This window comes from Erpetoichthys calabaricus, chromosome 15 (genome assembly GCF_900747795.2).
Source record: "Erpetoichthys calabaricus chromosome 15, fErpCal1.3, whole genome shotgun sequence".
Classification (NCBI taxonomy): domain Eukaryota; kingdom Metazoa; phylum Chordata; class Cladistia; order Polypteriformes; family Polypteridae; genus Erpetoichthys; species Erpetoichthys calabaricus.
The window spans coordinates 40,769,581-40,789,789 of NC_041408.2; the positions used below are offsets into that span (position 1 = coordinate 40,769,581).

The following is a 20,209-nucleotide window of genomic DNA, read 5'->3' on the forward strand; positions in this document are numbered from 1 at the left end:
CACAATTGTGTCCGTTTTTAATGCAGTGCTGCCTGAGATCACTGCCATCCAATATTGGTTTTTGGCCTCGTCCCTTTTGTGGAGTGATCTCAGGATTGCATCAATCTTTTGATGTTGTTTGATATATATATATATATATTTTTTTTTTTAAATGTACCATAAAATGAAATGAAAATGAAATTTTGCAATGAGAAGCATTCTTAAACTGTTGTACTATTTTACCACAGTCTTTTACACAGTGTTGAACCCCTCCCCATCTTTACTTATGGTATTCTCTTTTTATACCCCATTGTGCCTCTGACCTGTTGCCAATTAATCTAAATAGTTATGAGATGTTCAACCAGGTGTTTTTTTAGCATTACAGTAATCCCTCGCTATATCGCGCTTCGCCTTTCGCGGCTTCACTCCATCGCGGATTTTATATATAAGCATATTTAAATATATATCGCGGATTTTTTGCTGGTTCGCAGATTTCTGCGGACAATGGGTCTTTTAATTTCTGGTACATGCTTCCTCAGTTGGTTTGCCCAGTTGATTTCATACAAGGGACGCTATTGGCAGATGGCTGAGAAGCTACCCAACTTACTTTTCTCTCTCTCTTGCGCTGACTTTCTCTGATCCTGACGTAGAGGGATTGAGTAGGGGGGCTGTTTGCACACCTAGACGATACGGACGCTCGTCTAAAAATGCTGAAAGATTATCTTCACGTTGCTACCTTCTGTGCAGCTGCTTCCTGAAGCGACATGCTGCACGGTGCTTCGCATACTTAAAAGCTCAAAGGGCACGTATTGATTTTTGATTGAAAAACAAACTCTGTCTCTCTCTTTCTCTGCTCCTGACGGAGGGGGTGTGAGCTGCCGCCTTCAACAGCTTTGTGCCGCGGTGCTTCGCATATTTAAAAGCCAAACAGCCCTATTGATTTGTTTGCTTTTCTCGATCTCTCTGACATGCTCTGCTCCTGATGCGCACTCCTTTGAAGAGGAAGATATGTTTGCATTCTTTTAATTGTGAGACGGAACTGTCATCTCTGTCTTGTCATGGAGCACAGTTTAAACTTTTGAAAAAAAGAGACAAATGTTTGTTTGCAGTGTTTGAATAACGTTCCTGTCTCTCTACAACCTCCTGTGTTTCTGCGCAAATCTGTGACCCAAGCATGACAATATAAAAATAACCATATAAACATATGGTTTCTACTTCGCGGATTTTCACCTTTCGCGGGGGGTTCTGGAACGCAACCCCCGCGATCAAGGAGGGATTACTGTACTGGTTTTTGTCTTAGTCTAGTTGCGCATATAAGTATGCAGTATTAGCAGTACTACTCTTAGCATTAAATTCTAGGGACAGAAGCATGTCAAATCCAAGAAGTTAAAAAAATAAATTAATAAATAATCAAACCAGCTTGTGTGGTACCAACAATCATACTCAGAGATATTTGTTCCTCATTCCGGTATTTGATGCGAGATATTAACTGAAGATCCTGACCACTGACTGCATGATTTTTGATAACTGCATGGATAAGCAGGTGTTCCTAATAATTTTCTCAGTGAGCGTAGCTTGTGGGTAATACAACAATCCATTACTGTTCTTTTACATGGTCTCCTTAGGTAAATCGTCAAAAATGTAAGCCAAACTTCTATACTCATTCAGATGACAAATAGTAATGTAATAGAGGATGCCAGATAAATAGTACCATGACTTAAGTCAGGGGACCCCAACTCCGGTCCTAGAGGACCACTGTGGCTGCAGGTTTTCATTCTAACCCTTTTTTTAATGAGTGCCCCGTTTGTGCTGCTAATTAACTTCTTGTGAATTTATTTTAATTGAATTGCTTTTTTAAGATTTGCGCCCCTGAATTTTTTCATCGTTCCTCTAAATCGCTTCATTTCTTTCCTTAAATGGCACAAAACAGAAATGAAATGTGAAGTGAGTGAGCCAACAGAAGATCAACTAAGTGAGGGTGTCAAACTCCAACCAATTTCACTCCAATCAGCTGCATAATGAGGTGCCAATTCTTGTTAATTAAACCAATTCTTTAATTCCATGGCTTGTTGCTGCTCTCGTGGTACATTAACAGACATTTCCGAAATTGCTGACTTTCTCTTTCTAAGAGCACTGTTAAAATCTTTTGGGGACTTGAGAAGATCGACATTCCTGAGACCTTCATCTTTCTTTATTTTCAGATATTATATGATGGACACAGTTTGCTGGACCTGTTTTGGCTCATTTTGTATCTCATTGTTTGGCTGCTAATTAAGGAAAAAGAAACAAGGTGTCTAAGTCTTCAAGAGCAAGTCAATTAAAATTAGTTCAAAAGAAGTTAATTAGCAGCAAAAACAGGTCACCCATTAAGAAAAGAATTAGAATGAAAACCTGCAGCCATAGTGGTCATCCAGGACCGGAGTTGGAGATCCCTGACTTAAGTGACTGTCCAATATCATAGAGAGAATGAGTGTAAATTAAGAACAATAAATTGTATTAAATGGTCTGTAATGAAAAAAACAGATCTGATGAGATCAGAAAATGCCAGAAACACTTTAGATGTCTTCATTGATTCTGAACTAAACTAACTCCAGCGTTCCCCAGATTATAAAGCTAGCATTTTTTTTCATTTAAGAAACAGAACATTAAACAAATAAAGAAAACAAAATTAACAAAAACTTTTGTTTTTAGCAGACTACATTACTGTGATGCACTTTTAACAGGATTGCCAAAGAAAGTGTAAGTAACCGAGAGGAAGAGAAGGCAGCTGGGATGGAGGAAGCTTTCTTGGCCAGATAGGAGGCCATAGTGCACTGACGGCAGGTGTTGAAACTCAAACCGGCTGGAACGCCTTACATTCTTCATCCCAGCAAGGACAGGAAGGTGACAAGTGTACTGGGTGAACATGAGTGCCTGGAGCAGTTAATTCCCCCACAAGGTAGATGTCAATGTTCCTCCAGGCTAAACAGAGTTGAGATGCCCGCAGGGAGGAATGGGTCTTGGTTTACAAAGTTACACAACAAACTGGATTTTCAAGATGTAGTGTTCATGATGATGTACAGTATGTTATGAAATTGGGCAAGGTGAAAACAGAAAATGCAGTGAGAGACTAAAAAAAAGCTATTTGCAATTGATGTCACTAACTTAACAGTTTGGAAATCCTGTGAATGGTATGTTCAGTTTCTGGCGTCCATGTTCATGTCTTATTCTTGTGAAGAACATTTATAAGAAATAATCTGATAGGTTGTGTTATAGATAAGAAATTATAGGTTCAGAAAGGCATCAAGAAGAAGAAATTATTGTATATGAAAGATCTCAAAGCATGCAATAAAAACCAGAAACAAGAAAATCTTACAGAACAATGACAATAAATGTGACATTTTGGTTCACCGAGGCAACAATATGTTAGAAAAAGATTTGGCAAGAAGTATACGTATGTCCATTTGTGTCTGTAGGTGCATTTTAGCCAACAGTGTAGAGGATGTGTCAAAATTAAAGAAATGATGACTGCTGAGAAATGCTAGAAGATTTTCATTCATCATGTGTACCTTCAGGAAAAGACCCTCATGCCCCTAACTTCATCTTTCAGCATGATCATTAATCCAGACTTGCTATATGACCTAAACGGAATGGAAGTCAGCAAATGGTACAACAACAGTACTAGACCTTACCTTAGAGTCCCTGTCTCACCATAAATGAAGTTCAGCTGGTTCATTTGACAAGAATAAAAAATAAAAAGCATCCAAAGCCCAAAGAAGAGTTATGGTAAATCTTGCAAGAAGCTTAGAAGAATTTACCACATAACTACAGTACTGCAAAAATTATATAGCAGCCTATACAAATTCCGATGCTTTAAAAACAACATTCTGGTTACTTTTTTATTGTAGTAATGTTTATTGGTATTTATTCTAATGTTATTTAATGTTTTCACGAGCAAGTAAACATTAATTTTATTGGAAACGTACTTTAAAAATAATTTTCTTGGGTGACCGCAAGACTGCACACTACTGTATATATTTTACGGTAACTAGTATTAAAGTTTTGTAGAGCACACGAGTACATTGAGGTGCATTTATTGTATGAAATGTGCTCTATAAATACATTTATTATAATGATGATTAATACTATTATTATTCATGGCAACTGTACTGCTCTAATATAGAAAATTGTTTAGAGATCAAGTGAGTGGCAATTGAAATGGTGGATATTTGGGTTTTGTTACTTTATCCGCATGCAAAAAATTCACAGAAAGTGCTGTTTAATATAATAGATAAGAGGCAAAAGGTTGATGGGGCATGTCAAACACAAAGTGGAACAGGGCAGGTACAGTCACACAGAAAAGAGAAGCTCCTTCTGAGAGTAGTTTGGTATTCCAGTGTAGTAAGTGTGTTTAGGCACTCTCATGTAAGGTGTACTAGAAGGACATGGACTCTACTGTACTAGAGTGCCAGCCTGGGTGAAAATATGATACTGCTTCTGTGCCTTTTGGCTAAAATAAAGTGTAATAAACATGGTTACGCCACAAAGCTAAAATGCAGTTGACCCAGCAGAAGGCAGGGGTGCCATAAATATTATTTACAGAATTCAAGGGGTATCATCTTACAATACATGGTCCCAAGTCAGATAGCTCCATGTTGGGCTTTTTAGGCTGCCCTTGAGGCTATTATAATGGCAAAGAATGAACCCTTCCTGGATTAAGTAGAACTGTTTGAGCTTTAAAAGGTAGACAACACCGCAATCCATTAAATGGTATTCTAGCTGACTATCCTTATAGTCAAGACAGGAGAACTTTTAATCTCAAGTATCAGAATATGACTGTAAACCACAAACTGTGGTAAAATAATTAAAGACAAAAGTTCTAACACTAAGAATACGATTTTTGGGGTATTGCGCTTTTCGTAACAAGCATCCAAAAGCTAGGATGCAGACTGCTGCACCTTCCATTATAAACACCTTTGATACGAGGATGTCACATACCATGCCAATATAAGTGGCATCAAGTGTCATTGCCATCAACAGCATAATCACGTTCAGGAACTAAGCACATAAAATGGTGCAAACCATATGAATAATGAACCACAAAATTGTGAGAAAACATCAGCATCATAACATTAAAACAAAGTGAACAACAGTTCATACAAAAGCATGAAAACGTAATCAAATTAACCAAGAAAAAAAAAATTAAAAAAAAAAAAAAATCAGAGTGTATCAGGAATATTAAACATTAATATTACTATGATCAACAAATAGAAAGCAATGGATTATTGAATTTATACATTAGTTTATTTCACTATGACTGCACTAATACTTCTGCTGCTACTTTAACCATAGAGCCAAATAAAATAAATAAAATTAGCAGACATTTGTATAGTAAACAACATAAACTTCTGTATAAAATGTGCAATAACACAATTAAAAAAAAAAAATAAAAAAATGACCTTAATAAAATTAAACGAATTTGAGTTTAATTCTTAAATAGAGTACCATCTTGAACCTTTTCCAATAGTCCAAACATCAATTAAACTGAAATTTCTGCATACATTATCCAACATGCCTTTACATGTTTGCAGACAAAGAAAACAAAACCCATCTAGTCACTTGCTCTAAATTTATCACAGGATGTCAACTGCACCATTCACATTCTATACAAATATTGTTAGTTATGGTTTAAAAAGAAAAGACTTACATCTTTGGGGGTGAAGCCTGGAACAAGTCTAGCCACATTCTCCCAATTTATAGGCTGTGGGACACTCCAAAGGGAACTTAGTATCATATCCAGCACCATTCCATTGTTGTCATATGGAAAGTTGTTATTCACAGAGCAAATGTGGCTCATTTCTGCAAGAAAAAGAATTTTAAAAATAAACCTTTTCTAATCCCTGAAACATTGACCTAGAAAGTGTGAGTGTTGAAAATAAAATAAGTGAAAAAGAATGCAGCAATGTTTCAGTTTCAGGTTTTGAAATATGCAAGTGACTACAGAAAAGAAAACATGGCTTCTCCAAAAATGTTTCAATATGTAATCATTGTTGAAATAAAAAAATGAAATCCCAAATAGGTGTAGATGCTGTCATACCAAACTGTATTGCTTTTGCTCAAAGGTTTCATAGTCCCACAGAGTGATGCTTCGACACCTCCACCAATTGTAAGCCAATGTTACTATTTCTCTATCATTGCTGAAACCATTGTAACATTAGAACAGTCCAAACAAGAACAAGCCATTCTGCACAACAAAGTTCACCAGTCCTATCCACTTAATTCTTCCAAAGTAACATTGAGTCGAACAAACTGGTCAACTGTGTGTACCCTCCTTTTAGCTGAATAGCTTACCAGAATTTGCCAGATCTTTTTTGAAGCCATTGAACGCAGTTTGCCATGTTCTCTCTAAACTCTTTCTCAATGTATGGTTATGCTTCAGACACCAACCAGCACCTCTAAATAAATTCCAAAGATCCTGAAGAACTTTCACTAGAGGGTTGTCTTCTTTAACTTTACTTACTGCTGGTGTCCATCACCAGGGTCTTAATTGGCCACAATGACAAACAACAAAGATATTTCAGCTTCAGCACCTTATTTCCACCTCCAACCCTCCAACCATGCATTTGTTTAGTCAAGTATTATAAAAAAAATTAAATAATGTCAGGCATTTTCAATGCATTCATAAAATGAAATATAAATCAAATGAACTTGGGCCATTACTTTTTCTCATTTATATTACGGACATAGATTTTGGTAGTTAGTAAGATAGTGAAATTTGCAGAGGACAGTAAAAATGGAGAAATGGCATATACCGAGGAGGCAGTAAAATTTATAAAAGCTGGCATAGATTCGAGTGTGAAAAAATTAAAACACATCAGATTTATTAAACCTGACGTATGCACATTTCTATGCAATTCAAACTACATAAAAAAAAAAAAATGTGCGCAAGTGAACACACCTCGAATGCTGCCCTGGAACACACAACTCACACATACAGTCAAAGTAAAAAGTATGAACCCCAAGGAATTGTCTATATTTAGGTCTAATTCCCATATAAAACAATAATGAACAAAACACAGTCTCCTATGACTAAAAATACAGATTTTCAGAGAATTTTTGACCATATTGAATAAATCATTCAAACTACGAAACTGAAGGTTGGAAAAAGTAAGTGAACCCTAAGCTAATGACTTTTTATAAAGCTTATTGCAGTCAGAATTTAGCACACCTGAGGTCAATTTAATGAAACAAGTTCAGAGGTGTGGCCTAGAATTACTTTGATTGATAAAAAACACTATAAAACTTTGAGCTTGAGCTTTTGACAATAAGCATATCCAGATGGGAATTATGCCTCGCACAAAAGAGCTGTCTGAAGAGCTACGATCGAGAATTGTTAATCTACATAAGGCTGGAAAGGGTTACAAAGTCATCTCAAAGATTTTAGATATTCATCAGTCTACTGTTAGGCAAGTTGTCTATATATGGAGACAATTTAGTATTGTGGCTACTCTGCCTAGAAGTGGGGACCCTGCCAAGATGACCCCAAGAGCACAACGCAAGGTCAGCAATGAGGTAAAGAAGAACCCTAAAGTGACAGCAAAGGACTTGAAGAAGTCATTAGAACTAGCTAACATCTCTGTTCATGAGTCAACTATATGCAAAACATTGAACAAGAAAGCAGTCCATGGCAGGACACCAAGAAGGAAGCCACTGCTATCAAAAAAGAACATTGCTGAACACCTGAAGTTTGCGAACGAGCACTTTGACACTCCACAACGGTACTGGGAAAATATTTTGTGGAGTGATGAAACCAAAATTTTAACTATTTGGGAGGAACAAGCAGAACTTCATTTGGCTTAAAAAGGGAACTGCATATCAACATCAAAACATCATCTCTACAGTAAAGTATGGCAGAGGGAACATCTTGATTTGGGCCTGCTTTGCTGCATCAGGGCCTGGACAGCTTGCCATCATTGAGGGGAAAATGAATTCACAAGTTTATTAGCAAATTCTCCAGGATAATGTGAGGGATTCTGTCTGTCAACTTAAGCTCAGAAGAGGCTGGGTGATGCAACAGGACACTGACCCCAAACATTGCAGCAAATACACAGCACAATGGCTTCAGAAGAACAAACTCTGCCTTTTGGAGTGGCCCATTCAGAGCCCAGATCTCAATCCTATTGAGATGCTGTGGAATGACTTGGAGAGCCATACACAGAAAACAACCAAAGAATATGGAAGAGTTAAGGCAATTCTGCAGGAAAGAATGGGCTAAAATCCCCCCCCCCCCCCCCCCCCCGCACAATATGGAGGTCTGATCTACAGTTACTGGTTTAGAAAGCGCCTGGTTGAAGTCACTGCTGCCAAAAGGGTCAACCAGTTATTAAATCCCAAGGTTCACTTTTTCTACTACCACTGTGAACGTTGAATGCGTTTGTAAAATAAAGACATGAAAGAGTAAATTTTGTGTGTGTGTCATTGGCTTAAGCTCATTGTGTATATCAGTACCTATGACTTAGATGAAGATCAGATCACGTTATGACCAATTCATGCAGTAAACCAGATAATTCCAAAGGGTTCATATACTTTTTACTTTGACTGTATGCAATAAGAAAGCTACAGTAACTCTTTAGCTGGTAGAGTAGCCTCCCTCCTGACACATTGAGACACCGACACCTCCATTCAGCAACATACAGTTGTGCTCAGCAACTGAGAACGCAATATCATACATGGCATTATAGCGCCTCTCCTCTGTGTTCTGGGTGCCAGGGAAAGGGGTACAGCACCAGCATCTGAGCAGGTAGCCACTCTTACCTGGCATATGTAATGACATGATTGCAGTTACAATATGTAAAACTGAGGGTCCAGCCACTTACCTTACCCATGAGCAAGCCACCATGTACAATACATCACATCTATCAAAGCTTTGCCTCAAAATAAAAAACACAGGTTGACACAAGTCACTGAGCCACAACGTTTTGTCAGTTTCATCTTGACATCACAGATATCTTGTATGTTAATGAAATGTCACTGTTCACAGTTAACAAAGGCAGCTTCATTCTCTGTAGGTGCCCATATTGATAAACAAGTGCAATAAAATCACTCCTATTAAGTTAGGAGAACCAGACACTGCTGAAAATTGGCTTTAAGTTAGCAAAAACATGTTGCTATGTTTTACTGTATGTATGTGCACTCACACCATATGAAAACAGGATGTAGCACCTCGATGGTCAGTTAATGGCTTCTAGCACAGCAGGCATGATGAACTGAGGTTTGGCGGAGATATTTCTGACCTGTTAGCCAGTTCCCTAAGAAATGACAACAGGTAGCCAATATAAACTGACAAATAACTAAAAAGGTTCATCAGTGCAAATATGCAGCATTATCCATTTTAAAAGGGAACTAAAATGGAGTCTGAACATCATATTCATCATTTTTGAGAAGTAACAGGTTTGTCACATCAATGCACATTAAAATAACAGCTTGATATATTTTGTATGTGGGTAGGCATTTAGCTGATTTACCGGATTTAGCTGCATTTAGTGCATTAGCTGCACATTACATGATCAAGGGTGATATAAATTTCCCAGCTTCTCCAAAATGTTTTGTACGCATGCTCCCCATCAAGTTCTCTTTCATAAATCCGGTTATTTGTGTGAAAAGCTACATACGGATATTTCAAACCTTTTTTGTGTGTACACAAGTTTTATAAATAAGGCCCCTGGTCAACACCACCACACTACAAAAAAAGACAATGCAGTCCCTGAATCTGTATAGTTGAGTGCAATAAGGCGCATTCCAGGACTTAAGGACATGCATTGATAAAGCAGACCCTGCAGAATTCTTTCAACTTAATGGTGAATCACATGCTAAAGGACACAAAAGGAAATTAAGGGGAAGTGCATTTAGGACTGATGCCAGGAAACACTTCTTTACATAAACAGTTGTGGAAGTCTGGAACATGCTACCAAGACATGTTGTTAAAGCAGAAACCTCGACAACCTTTAAGAAGTATCTGAATGAGATATGGTGACAGCTTGGCTGTTAGCTATAGAAAAATGCCCATGGACCGATTGGTCTCCTCTTATTTTTTCAGGTTTCCTGTTTTATTCTTAACTATTGCAGAAATCAACATACAAAATATATTCTCAACATTAAATATAAAATTCCACTTAAACTTCATATCCCTCAATTATCCCGGGATATCAGAGTACTCTATAGGAGTTGAACTTTCACAGTACAATACTATTAGAAACACACATCTCACTACTCAAGTGTATCTCCTGACACTCCATCTGTCCAACCCAGTTTTTCAAACAAATGGTGACCAGCGTGACTGCTCAGCACCGGTCTTTAGCCTGCAGACAACAACATACAGTTTCACATCAAATCTGTAAAGCGAGTCATTGACCGTGGGTTCTAGGTAATTATGTACAGATAAGAACATTGTTACTTTTGTGTTCAGCTACGTTGTTGGTTATGAATAGTTAATAATTAAGACATATCTAATAATTCAAACGTTGGATAAAGTAGGCCATTTCTTTCAATCAATCCTCATGTGACCCAGTAAAACATTCATCTCTAATTAATAGTTTTATGGTCCATTCTGTACATGGAAATTAGTCCATCCACAACAGACAGTAACAATGACGTCAGTCATATGACACACAGTCTGAGGCTTGTAAGTAGCCCCAAACCATCCTAGGTCTCTTTCACTGGGCAACTTCTCAGTTGGAGAGAGGTCATTTACAATCAAGTAACCTAACTGCAGAGCCGACACTGTATGTATACATGAGACTAACTATATCTAATCAGCACTTTTCAGCATACAGTATTTCTGGAAACTGCTCGGATATCCATCCATCCATCCATTTTCTAACCTGCTGAATCCGAACACAGGGTCATGGGGGTCTGCTGGAGCCAATCCCAGCCAACACAGAGCACAAGGCAGGAAACAATCCCGGGCAGGGTGCCAACCCACCGCAGGACTGCTCGGATAGTGAAACAAAATTCCATATTCCAAGAGACCACTATTCTAGAGCCATCTCAGGTATTCAAGTCAATGAAAGGAGCTTTGCACCAGGCACTAGGGATTCTCCATGATTTTCACTAAAAAGACTATTAGTGATTGGTAAATTGGCAGATCACAAAAGCCAATCGTTTCAGTCCCTGCTTTTCTAAGCTTTATGATAACTTTGTTACAGTACTCCTTTACCAAGATACCTTGCTTCCTGGGTCCTCCCTGCGTGGAGTTTGCATGTTCTCCCCGTGTCTGCGTGGGTTTCCTCCGGGCGCTCTGGTTTCCTCCCACAATCCAAAGACATGCAGGTTAGGTGGATTGGCGATTCTTAATTGGCACTAGTGTGTGCTTGGTGTGTGGGTGCATTTGTGTGTGTCCTGCGGTGGGTTGGCACCCTGCCCGGGATTGGTTCCTGCCTTGTGCCCTGTGTTGGCTGGGATTGGCTCCAGCAGACCCCCGTGACCCTGTGTTCAGATTCAGCGGGTTGGAAAATGGATGGATGGATGGACTCTTCTGTATAACAGGGAGCGAGAGGCGAATGGAATACTTTCTTTACATTAAAGAAACAAAGTAATAAAGTCAACTGAGAAAAAGGAATCATGGGAGTCGTCCTCCTGCACAGTTAGACAAACGGCAACAAAAGCTACTTGAATGAATTCAGACCTTTTTAGTTTCAGTTCGGACTGTGTTAAGTGCATCAACTTACATTTTTAATTGGAAAATTAATTAGATAAAAGAAGAATGTGAAAGTATTGCTTAGTTAAACAATAGACTTGTTAGCTTAACAGCAAATGTATCTTTTACTTATAAACCTATTTATCAAGAACACACAAGACTAACATGCTTAACAACTTTTGACAATTTGAGCCTTTTGTTTTTTTAATTAAAGATTTGTACTGTGTTTATTATTTGTTGCGGTGTGTCATACAGCAGAGGTTTTGGTAAGAAACTACCTAATTAAAATGGTAGTCTATATTTATAATAACACCTCGAGAATTACAAATATCCAGCTGATACAATGAAGAAAACAAAAACCACCTGCATAAATACAGTAAATGTATATCTTTAACAGCAAAAAAGCTGTAGTGCGATTAAAGATTTAAAGTGATTAAAACCTGTAAGTGCATGTATATTTACATTTAAGCAGTGTTTAACTGACAAAGTCAATTAATTCAATGTGTGAAAAAAATTGAGAGAAAAATGGTGAACTTTTTTAAATTAAGCTTTGCTTCAGATAGGTATATTACAGAAAAAAAAAAAATACACACAATATGACAGCTGGTAATTAATGAGAAACATTTTATTTCCCCATTATGTGATCTGTATTACGGATACATATTTTTGTGCATATTTAATTAGCATGCATTTTATGAACGTTTATTTTAGTATTTTTATGGTAACTGAACAAGCCCCCAGACTTTTATTTTGTTAACAAAAAAAATGAACAGTTAATACCTGTGATCTAGTTTAATTATAAAAATATACTTTAAATATAGGACGTAAGGCTTCTATGTGTTCGATTACGCCAGAGCTTAGTGTAAAACATCTTTTAAATGGATTAAAAAAAAAAAAAAGTCATCGGTATCATCCATAAAATGCCCAATTCGAGCATCCCTACCAGGCACCTTATTTGTAATGAGCTTATAGGCTCAAGAAATATTTGAGAAGGAGGAATGGACTGGTAATCGAAACTGAATAACATTGAAAATTAAATTAATTTTAAAAAGTAGGCAGTAGGTCAAATCCAGAACGAGCAAAATTTAGCATCCCAAGCAAAAAATAATCAAAAATCACAGTCAAAAAGAGCAAGAAAAAAAAAGTACTAGCTATCTAAAATATTTTCCTTAAAAATGCTAATCATAATGATTATGTCACAATGGCATTTTAAATATTAAACGTGTAATGGTTTCATATATTGTAATGAGAGCAACCATGTTGTACCAACCAGCGTAGAAACCATATACAACATGGGAGAGAATATGAAAACAGCACAGAATCACAATAACATAAGCAAAACGGTGAAGGATGAAACAATAATAATTGCATGTATAATAATAATACAGTAATCCCTCCTCCATCGCGGGGATTGCGTTCCAGAGCCACCCGCGAAATAAGAAAATCCGCGAAGTAGAAACCATATGTTTATATGGTTATTTTTATATTGTCATGCTTGGGTCACAGATTTGCGCAGAAACACAGGAGGTTGTAGAGAGACAGGAACGTTATTCAAACACTGCAAACAAACATTTGTCTCTTTTTCAAAAGTTTAAACTGTGCTCCATGACAAGACAGAGATGACAGTTCCGTCTCACAATTAAAAGAATGCAAATATATCTTCCTCTTCAAAGGAGTGCATGTCAGGAGCAGTGACTGTCACAGAGATAGAGAGAAAAGCAAACAAATCAATAGGGCTGTTTGGCTTTTAAGTATGCAAAGCACCGCGGCACAAAGCTGTTGAAGGCGGCAGCTCACACCCCCTCCATCAGGATCAGACAAAGAGAGAGAGACAGAGTTTGTTTTTCAATCAAAAATCAATACGTGCCCTTCGAGCTTTTAAGTATGCAAAGCACCTTGCAGCATGTCGTTTTAGGAAGCAGCTGCACAAAAGATAGCAACGTGAAGATAATCTTTCAGCATTTTTGGACGAGCGTCCGTATCGTCTAGGTGTGCGAACAGCCCCCCTGCTCAATCCCCCTACGTCAGGATCAGAGAAAGTCAGCGCAAGAGAGAGAGAAAAGTAAGCTGGGTAGCTTCTCAGCCATCTGCCAATAGCGTCCCTTGTATGAAATCAACTGGGCAAACCAACTGAGGAAGCATGTACCAGAAATTAAACGACCCATTGTCCGCAGAAATCCACAAACCAGCAAAAAATCTGCAATATATATTTAAATATGCTTATATATAAAATCCGTGATGGAGTGAAGCCGCGAAAGGCGAAGCGCGATATAGCGAGGGATTACTGTACATATATATAGTGCCTTTCCCATGCTCAAGGCACTTACAGAATATAAGAAAGAATGGCAGGGTATACAGTATATAGCATTGTACAAACCAGATAAATAAGATTATGACAGTGAAGTCAGAGGGAAACAAAAAACGGACAACATAATTGGCGGTCTAGCACACGCACACACACACACACACACACAGGTTACATGAGCATCTTGAACTGAGGGAAGGGTAATAAAGTCAAGTAGAGCTAAAAGTCTTCCTGAACAGATGAGTTTTGAGCTTTTTTTTTTTTTTTATATATAAAGAATTCATGGAGTCAGCTGACCTGATTAATTTCAGTAGGTCATTCCAGAGTCTGGTCGCTATACAGCTGAAGGCCCTGTCACACATGGAGTGTAGATTAGTGTGGGGTACAACAAGATTGCCAGAATCAGAGGACCTTAGTGGGCAGGCAGGCACATAGTGATGGAGAAGGTCACTGATGTAGTTTGGCGCGAGGTTATTTAAGGCTTTGTAGGTTATTAGTAGGATTTTACATTCGATTCTGTAAGACACAGGGAGCCAGTGAAGACGGAGCAGGATGGGTGTGATGTGCTCGCTGCTGCTGGTTCAAGTAAGGACTCTTGGAGCTCAGTTTTGAATAAGCTGGAGCGGTGATATAAAAGATTAGAAGGGGCACCTGCCAGTAGGGAATTACAATAGTCGACACGGGATGTGATAAAAGCATGGACAAGTTTCTCAGCATTAGAGAAGGAGAGGAAGGAGCGAACACGGGATATGTTACGGAGGTGAAAGTAAGAAAGTTTCTTAATGTGATTTATGTGGCGGAATAAGAGATCTTATGAAAAAAATAGTCCTGGCAAAAATCACAATGCTACTATTCAAACCACCACAAAAGGTTCTTCAGGCCGAGTTCAGCCACAGGTCACCCAAAATTCCTAGGCAAGTGGTGCAAAACACCACCCCGATTTCTACCTAAGATTGATGGGTACAGCAGGCAGGATCTCCTTGATATTACTTGAAACAACATGAGAGACAATTTTTAATCTGCTTTCATCTACAACACTGTTTGATTTTCCAAGGGTTTTCTTAACAAAAGGCACATAACACAATACATCTATCAAGAATCATAAGGCATGCAAACTCCTGCATCACACCAGAGTAACAATTCGAATTGTGACCAAGGCTTTGAAATAATGGAGCATGTGAAGATTAATTTAAAAAACAAAATATACAGTACTTCAACAAGCAGATCTATGATGCATTATCTGGCATGTACCAATTACTATAAAAGAAAAAAGACCCACTACTTGGTCTGCCAAAAACAAAACTAATACAATACATTCTCTGGCTAAACAATAGCTTAGCAGCAGCAGAAGGTGGGCCTCCCCTTCTTCTGTTATCAAATCATAAAAAAAAAAAAAACGTCATGTACAGTTTTTCAATGTCTTTACTCTTAAAAAGCAACTTCTGGTTGGAATCTTATCCATTAAGTCGGTGTTGGTCCTGGAGACTAAAGGTGGCAGCAAGACTCATTCCAACCAGATTCACAATCACAACTGATCTCATTTAATTATCTGTCTTTTTTCTCTTCTCTTATTCTGCATTCAGGAAATCAAAACAGTATGATTTTTACATTTCTGTTTTGCTAAAGCTTTACACTCTTGTTTTTTCTTATTATTTAACTCTTTTCTGTTTAGTTTACTCCTTTTATTATATCCCAATAATGCCAAGTAAAAACAAACAGTAGACAATTGGACAAACAAGCCTGAATGACAAAAAGGCTACAACTATTTCAACATCAGACCCACTAATAACGGATTAACTAACAAGAACACCCGGAAAAGCAGAATGAAAAATCAGGATGAACATATTAAAAACTGAAAAAACAAAAAAACTGAATTATCCCCATTTAACTGCTTATTAGATTTTAATAAAAATTTACCAATCCTGGTTTTATAATTTCTACACCACAACACAGAAAATGTGAAATAACAGCTCACTTAATTAGGTTAGGACTCCAATTAAAAAACAAACGTTGGTTGTAACAAAAACCTGCAGCTACAGTTGGCCTCAAGGACCATTTATGCATTAAGTCATAAAAGGTAGATCAGTCTTTTCCAAATGGTTTCCTGTGGCAATCCTTGTAGCCATGTCAGCCAGTTACAAAGCCAATTTTGTTAAAGCACAAGTTTTCATTTGAAAATGGATGAGTGTTTTTTAATTTGGCAAAGCACAACAATAATTAGCAGTGCTGCTAAAAGAAGATGTTCACTTTTAGAGCCACAGGGTGACTTTTACTCTAAAATAGTTTTTTTTTTTATTCTGAAGAGGTGAGATTCTGCACACAGATAAAACAACTACAACGTACTGTCACCAATCCAACACATCCACAGTTTCAAAAATGCCTTCACACTGCCACTCTGAAAATACTCTGTAGTTGACAGGTTGAGAACCAATGCTATAGGTCACAATAAATTGCCCGTTAAAAACCAGAAAGTATCAGTATATTGTAAAAATTCTCCCTATGTACTGAATGATTTAAAAAATGAAGTGACTAATTATTGTAGCTGCTATAATTACAGGAAATTAATTTTATACCAATGGCAACTAGTATGACTGCCTCACAGCTCTAGAGTGCTGGTTCAAACCCTACACCTTGCTATTGTCCGTGTGACATTTACATATTGTCCCCATGCCTGGTGAGGTTTCTCCTCCCATATTCCAAAGGCACATGTGCTTGACTGTAAATCAGCCCAGTATGGGAGCGAGACAGAGTGTTATGGATTGGCACCTCATCTTACCCTGTTCCAGATGATCTCAGGATTGATTCTGGCTCACCATGTTCTTATAACTGAAAATTGTGGACTAAAAAAATCTAAGTACAGTATGTCCTTTGTATTCTATACACACATTTTAACTAAATTACAGTGGTGTGAAAAACTATTTGCCCCCTTCCTGATTTCTTATTCTTTTGCATGTTTGTCACACAAAATGTTTCTGATCATCAAACACATTTAACCATTAGTCAAATATAACACAAGTAAACACAAAATGCAGTTTGTAAATGGTGGTTTTTATTATTTAGGGAGAAAAAAAAATCCAAACCTACATGGCCCTGTGCGAAAAAGTAATTGCCCCCTGAACCTAATAACTGGTTGGGCCACCCTTAGCACCAATAACTGCAATCAAGTGTTTGCGATAACTTGCAATGAGTCTTATACAGCGCTCTGGAGGAATTTTGGCCCACTCATCACAGCAAGCCTTCCAGGTCCTGAAGCAGCAAAACAACCCCAGACCATCACACTACCACCACCATATTTTACTGTTGGTATGATGTTCTTTGTTTGAAATGCTGTGTTCCTTTTACGCCAGATGTAACGGGACATTTGCCTTCCAAAAAGTTCAACTTTTGTCTCATCAGTCCACAAGGTATTTTCCCAAAAGTCTTGGCAATCATTGAGATGTTTCTTAGCAAAATTGAGACGAGCCCTAATGTTCTTTTTGCTTAACAGTGGTTTGCGTCTTGGAAATCTGCCATGCAGACCGTTTTTGCCCAGTCTCTTTCTTATGGTGGAGTCGTGAACACTGACCTTAATTGAGGCAAGTGAGGCCTGCAGTTCTTTAGACGTTGTCCTGGGGTCTTTTGCGATCTCTCGGATGAGTCGTCTCTGCGCTCTTGGGGTAATTTTGGTCGGCCGGCCACTCCTGGGAAGGTTCACCACTGTTCCTGTTTTTGCCATTTGTGAATAATGGCTCTCACTGTGGTTCGCTGGAGTCCCAAAGCTTTAGAAATGGCTTTATAACCTTTACCAGACTGATAGATCTCAATTACTTCTGTTCTCATTTGTTCCTGAATTTCTTTGGATCTTGGCATGATGTCTAGCTTTTGAGATGCTTTTGGTCTACTTCTCTGTGTCAGGCAGCTCCTATTTAAGTGATTTCTTGATTGAAACAGGTGTGGTAGTAATCAGGCCTGGGGGTGGCTACGGAAATTGAACTCAGGTGTGATACACCACAGTTAGGTTATTTTTTAACAAGGGGGCAATTACTTTTTCACACAGGGCCATGTAGGTTTGGATTTTTTTTCTCCCTAAATAATAAAAACCATCATTTAAAAATTGCATTTTGTGTTTACTTGTGTTATATTTGACTAATGGTTAAATGTGTTTGGTGATCAGAAACATTTTGTGTGACAAACATGCAAAAGAATAAGAAATCAGGAAGGGGGCAAATAGTTTTTCACACCACTGTATATCAAAGTATAACAAGCATTCCACCACACATTCTTCCAGCAATTGTTAATGAATATGGATGAAATTTCACATTTTTCCTTAAAAAAGTAAAATGTACAATAACTTGCAGGGCAAACTCACTCTCACACATACACACACACTCTCTTAAACTGTCAATTCTGAGAGACTAATTAACTTAACCAGCATGTTTTAGGAACTGGGAGTAAAACCAGAACATTTACAAAAAAGACACATGCAGACATGCAACTGAATAGGGATCTGAACCAAGAGAAGCTGAAGCATTCAGTACTTTGTTGCCCTGCTTGAAACCTGTCTGTAAGTTATTAATATAGGGACATTTAGGACAACAAAGCCAAAATCATGTCAGCTTTCATTTAATTATTCTTTGTATTTAATAAATGCATGGTAAAAAAGTGACTCGAACAGACCTTAAAAAAAAAAAAAAAAAAAAAAACAACTTCTGGATTGTCACACTTAATGAATGTAGTTAAAGGCTAATAGGTTTTGACAATATTTTGAGGCGTCTCCATAACAGATTACAGCAAACACAACCCTTGAGAATCATGCCTGCTTCAGTGTTCCATTGCAATCCATTTTCATGGGTTATGTTTACTATTAGCAGAGCACCTTGCCTATTAGATGTTTACTCGCACATTCCTACATTAAAATATGCACACAGTACAAAATTGTTCAAATTAAAACTAAACATCAAGCATTGAACAAATTTAGATTTAACATTATTTACAGTCATATCAAAACTGCTATTCTAATATGCATAATTCTCATAATGGGTCAACAAGTGAAAGGGCAAAGACTAAATCTATGAAAAATTAACTTTCTCGAAAAACTAATTTTATCCATTCTTTCTCTTACCAATTGTTCTGAATAAGGAGGGAAAATTAGAACTTTAATGCCATAAAAAAGAGACGACCTTTTATAAAAGTGGTGGCGTATATGGCCATAAAATCCTGTAAAGGAAACAATGGTTAAAAATGGATAGATAACACACTATAAAATAACCAGTTTTATCAAATGCTATCAAAGCACAAATATTTGAGCTGACCCACACACCAATCTGACGTTCGCACAGTACAATTGGTCCAAAATAACCTTCAAGCACCACGGATCTGGGGGGTCTGTATGGACAGTATGGCGCGGTTCATTAAAATAGAATTACGACCTTAAACTCGACATACACAAGTTTAAGAATGAACAGATTTAGTATTTACGTGTACACGACTATGCAAGAAAACGCAATGTTTGCGTTTGGAAAAAGATGAATTTTTACCTACGTTAACCACTATTCTTTTCTCACGGAGGTTAATTTGTATAACGTGCGTTTCTCATGGCTTTATTCATCTTGTTAATCGTTAACATATTTTTAGTAAAAGGTTTTAGTTTTCTTACGCGTACGACCATCATTATGTTTGGGTTTTTCATCTGAAACAAACAACAGAGCCACGGTGTTCAATGTGAATAAACTAACACATTTTCCTCCTCCAGTTTCCTGCTCTGCGATAACTGCGTATTCCATCTGCATTCTCTAAAGTCCGTAGTCCGTTGACTTCCCAGGACACACTTGTGGTTAAGCCTTCGTAGTGTTCAATTTACCCGTACGTATTTCCAATTAACAAATCACAGTTCCTAATTTAGTATTAATAAACTGAGCTAGCAGTATCGTTTTAAAATAATCAATTACTTAGCTATTTTTGAAGTAGCGTCGTTCCTCTTCTTTACATTTAATGAAAACAACAAATACAACAAACTAAAAACTAAAGGGTTTGAACAGAAATAAAAAATCAAAAACCTGATCATTAAAGTAATATCTCGTACTTCTATAGTGCGAAAAATTACTTAATTTGGCACTGCAGCAATTCACATAGTTCCAGTTGCGCGATTTGAACGACGTCTTCGTTAACTAATATCTTTTCGCTTGCTTGGTTAATCCCGCCCCTAGGGGCATTTTATGTCCATTTTTGCCAATCCCAAAACTGAAGGCGGGCTCTTCTGCTCTTGCTTGGGT

The 20,209-nt window shown here is 37.6% G+C and overlaps 1 protein-coding gene across 4 annotated transcripts in view; it reads right to left on the bottom strand.

Annotated features, from left to right (window-relative positions):
- sanbr (SANT and BTB domain regulator of CSR) overlaps positions 1-20,127 on the bottom strand; it is a 160,330-nt gene extending 140,203 nt beyond the window's left edge. For 2 of the 4 annotated variants that reach the window (XM_051919330.1, XM_051919329.1), the window contains exons 1-2: positions 20,020-20,127; positions 5,666-5,817 (exon numbers count right to left, since the gene is read on the bottom strand). In XM_051919330.1, the coding sequence (XP_051775290.1) occupies positions 5,666-5,815 (150 nt within the window). In that variant the 5' untranslated portion in view covers positions 5,816-5,817; positions 20,020-20,127. The other 2 variants (XM_051919328.1, XM_051919327.1) reach the window with 2 other exon arrangements.
- Between the last annotated feature and the right edge of the window lie 82 nt (positions 20,128-20,209).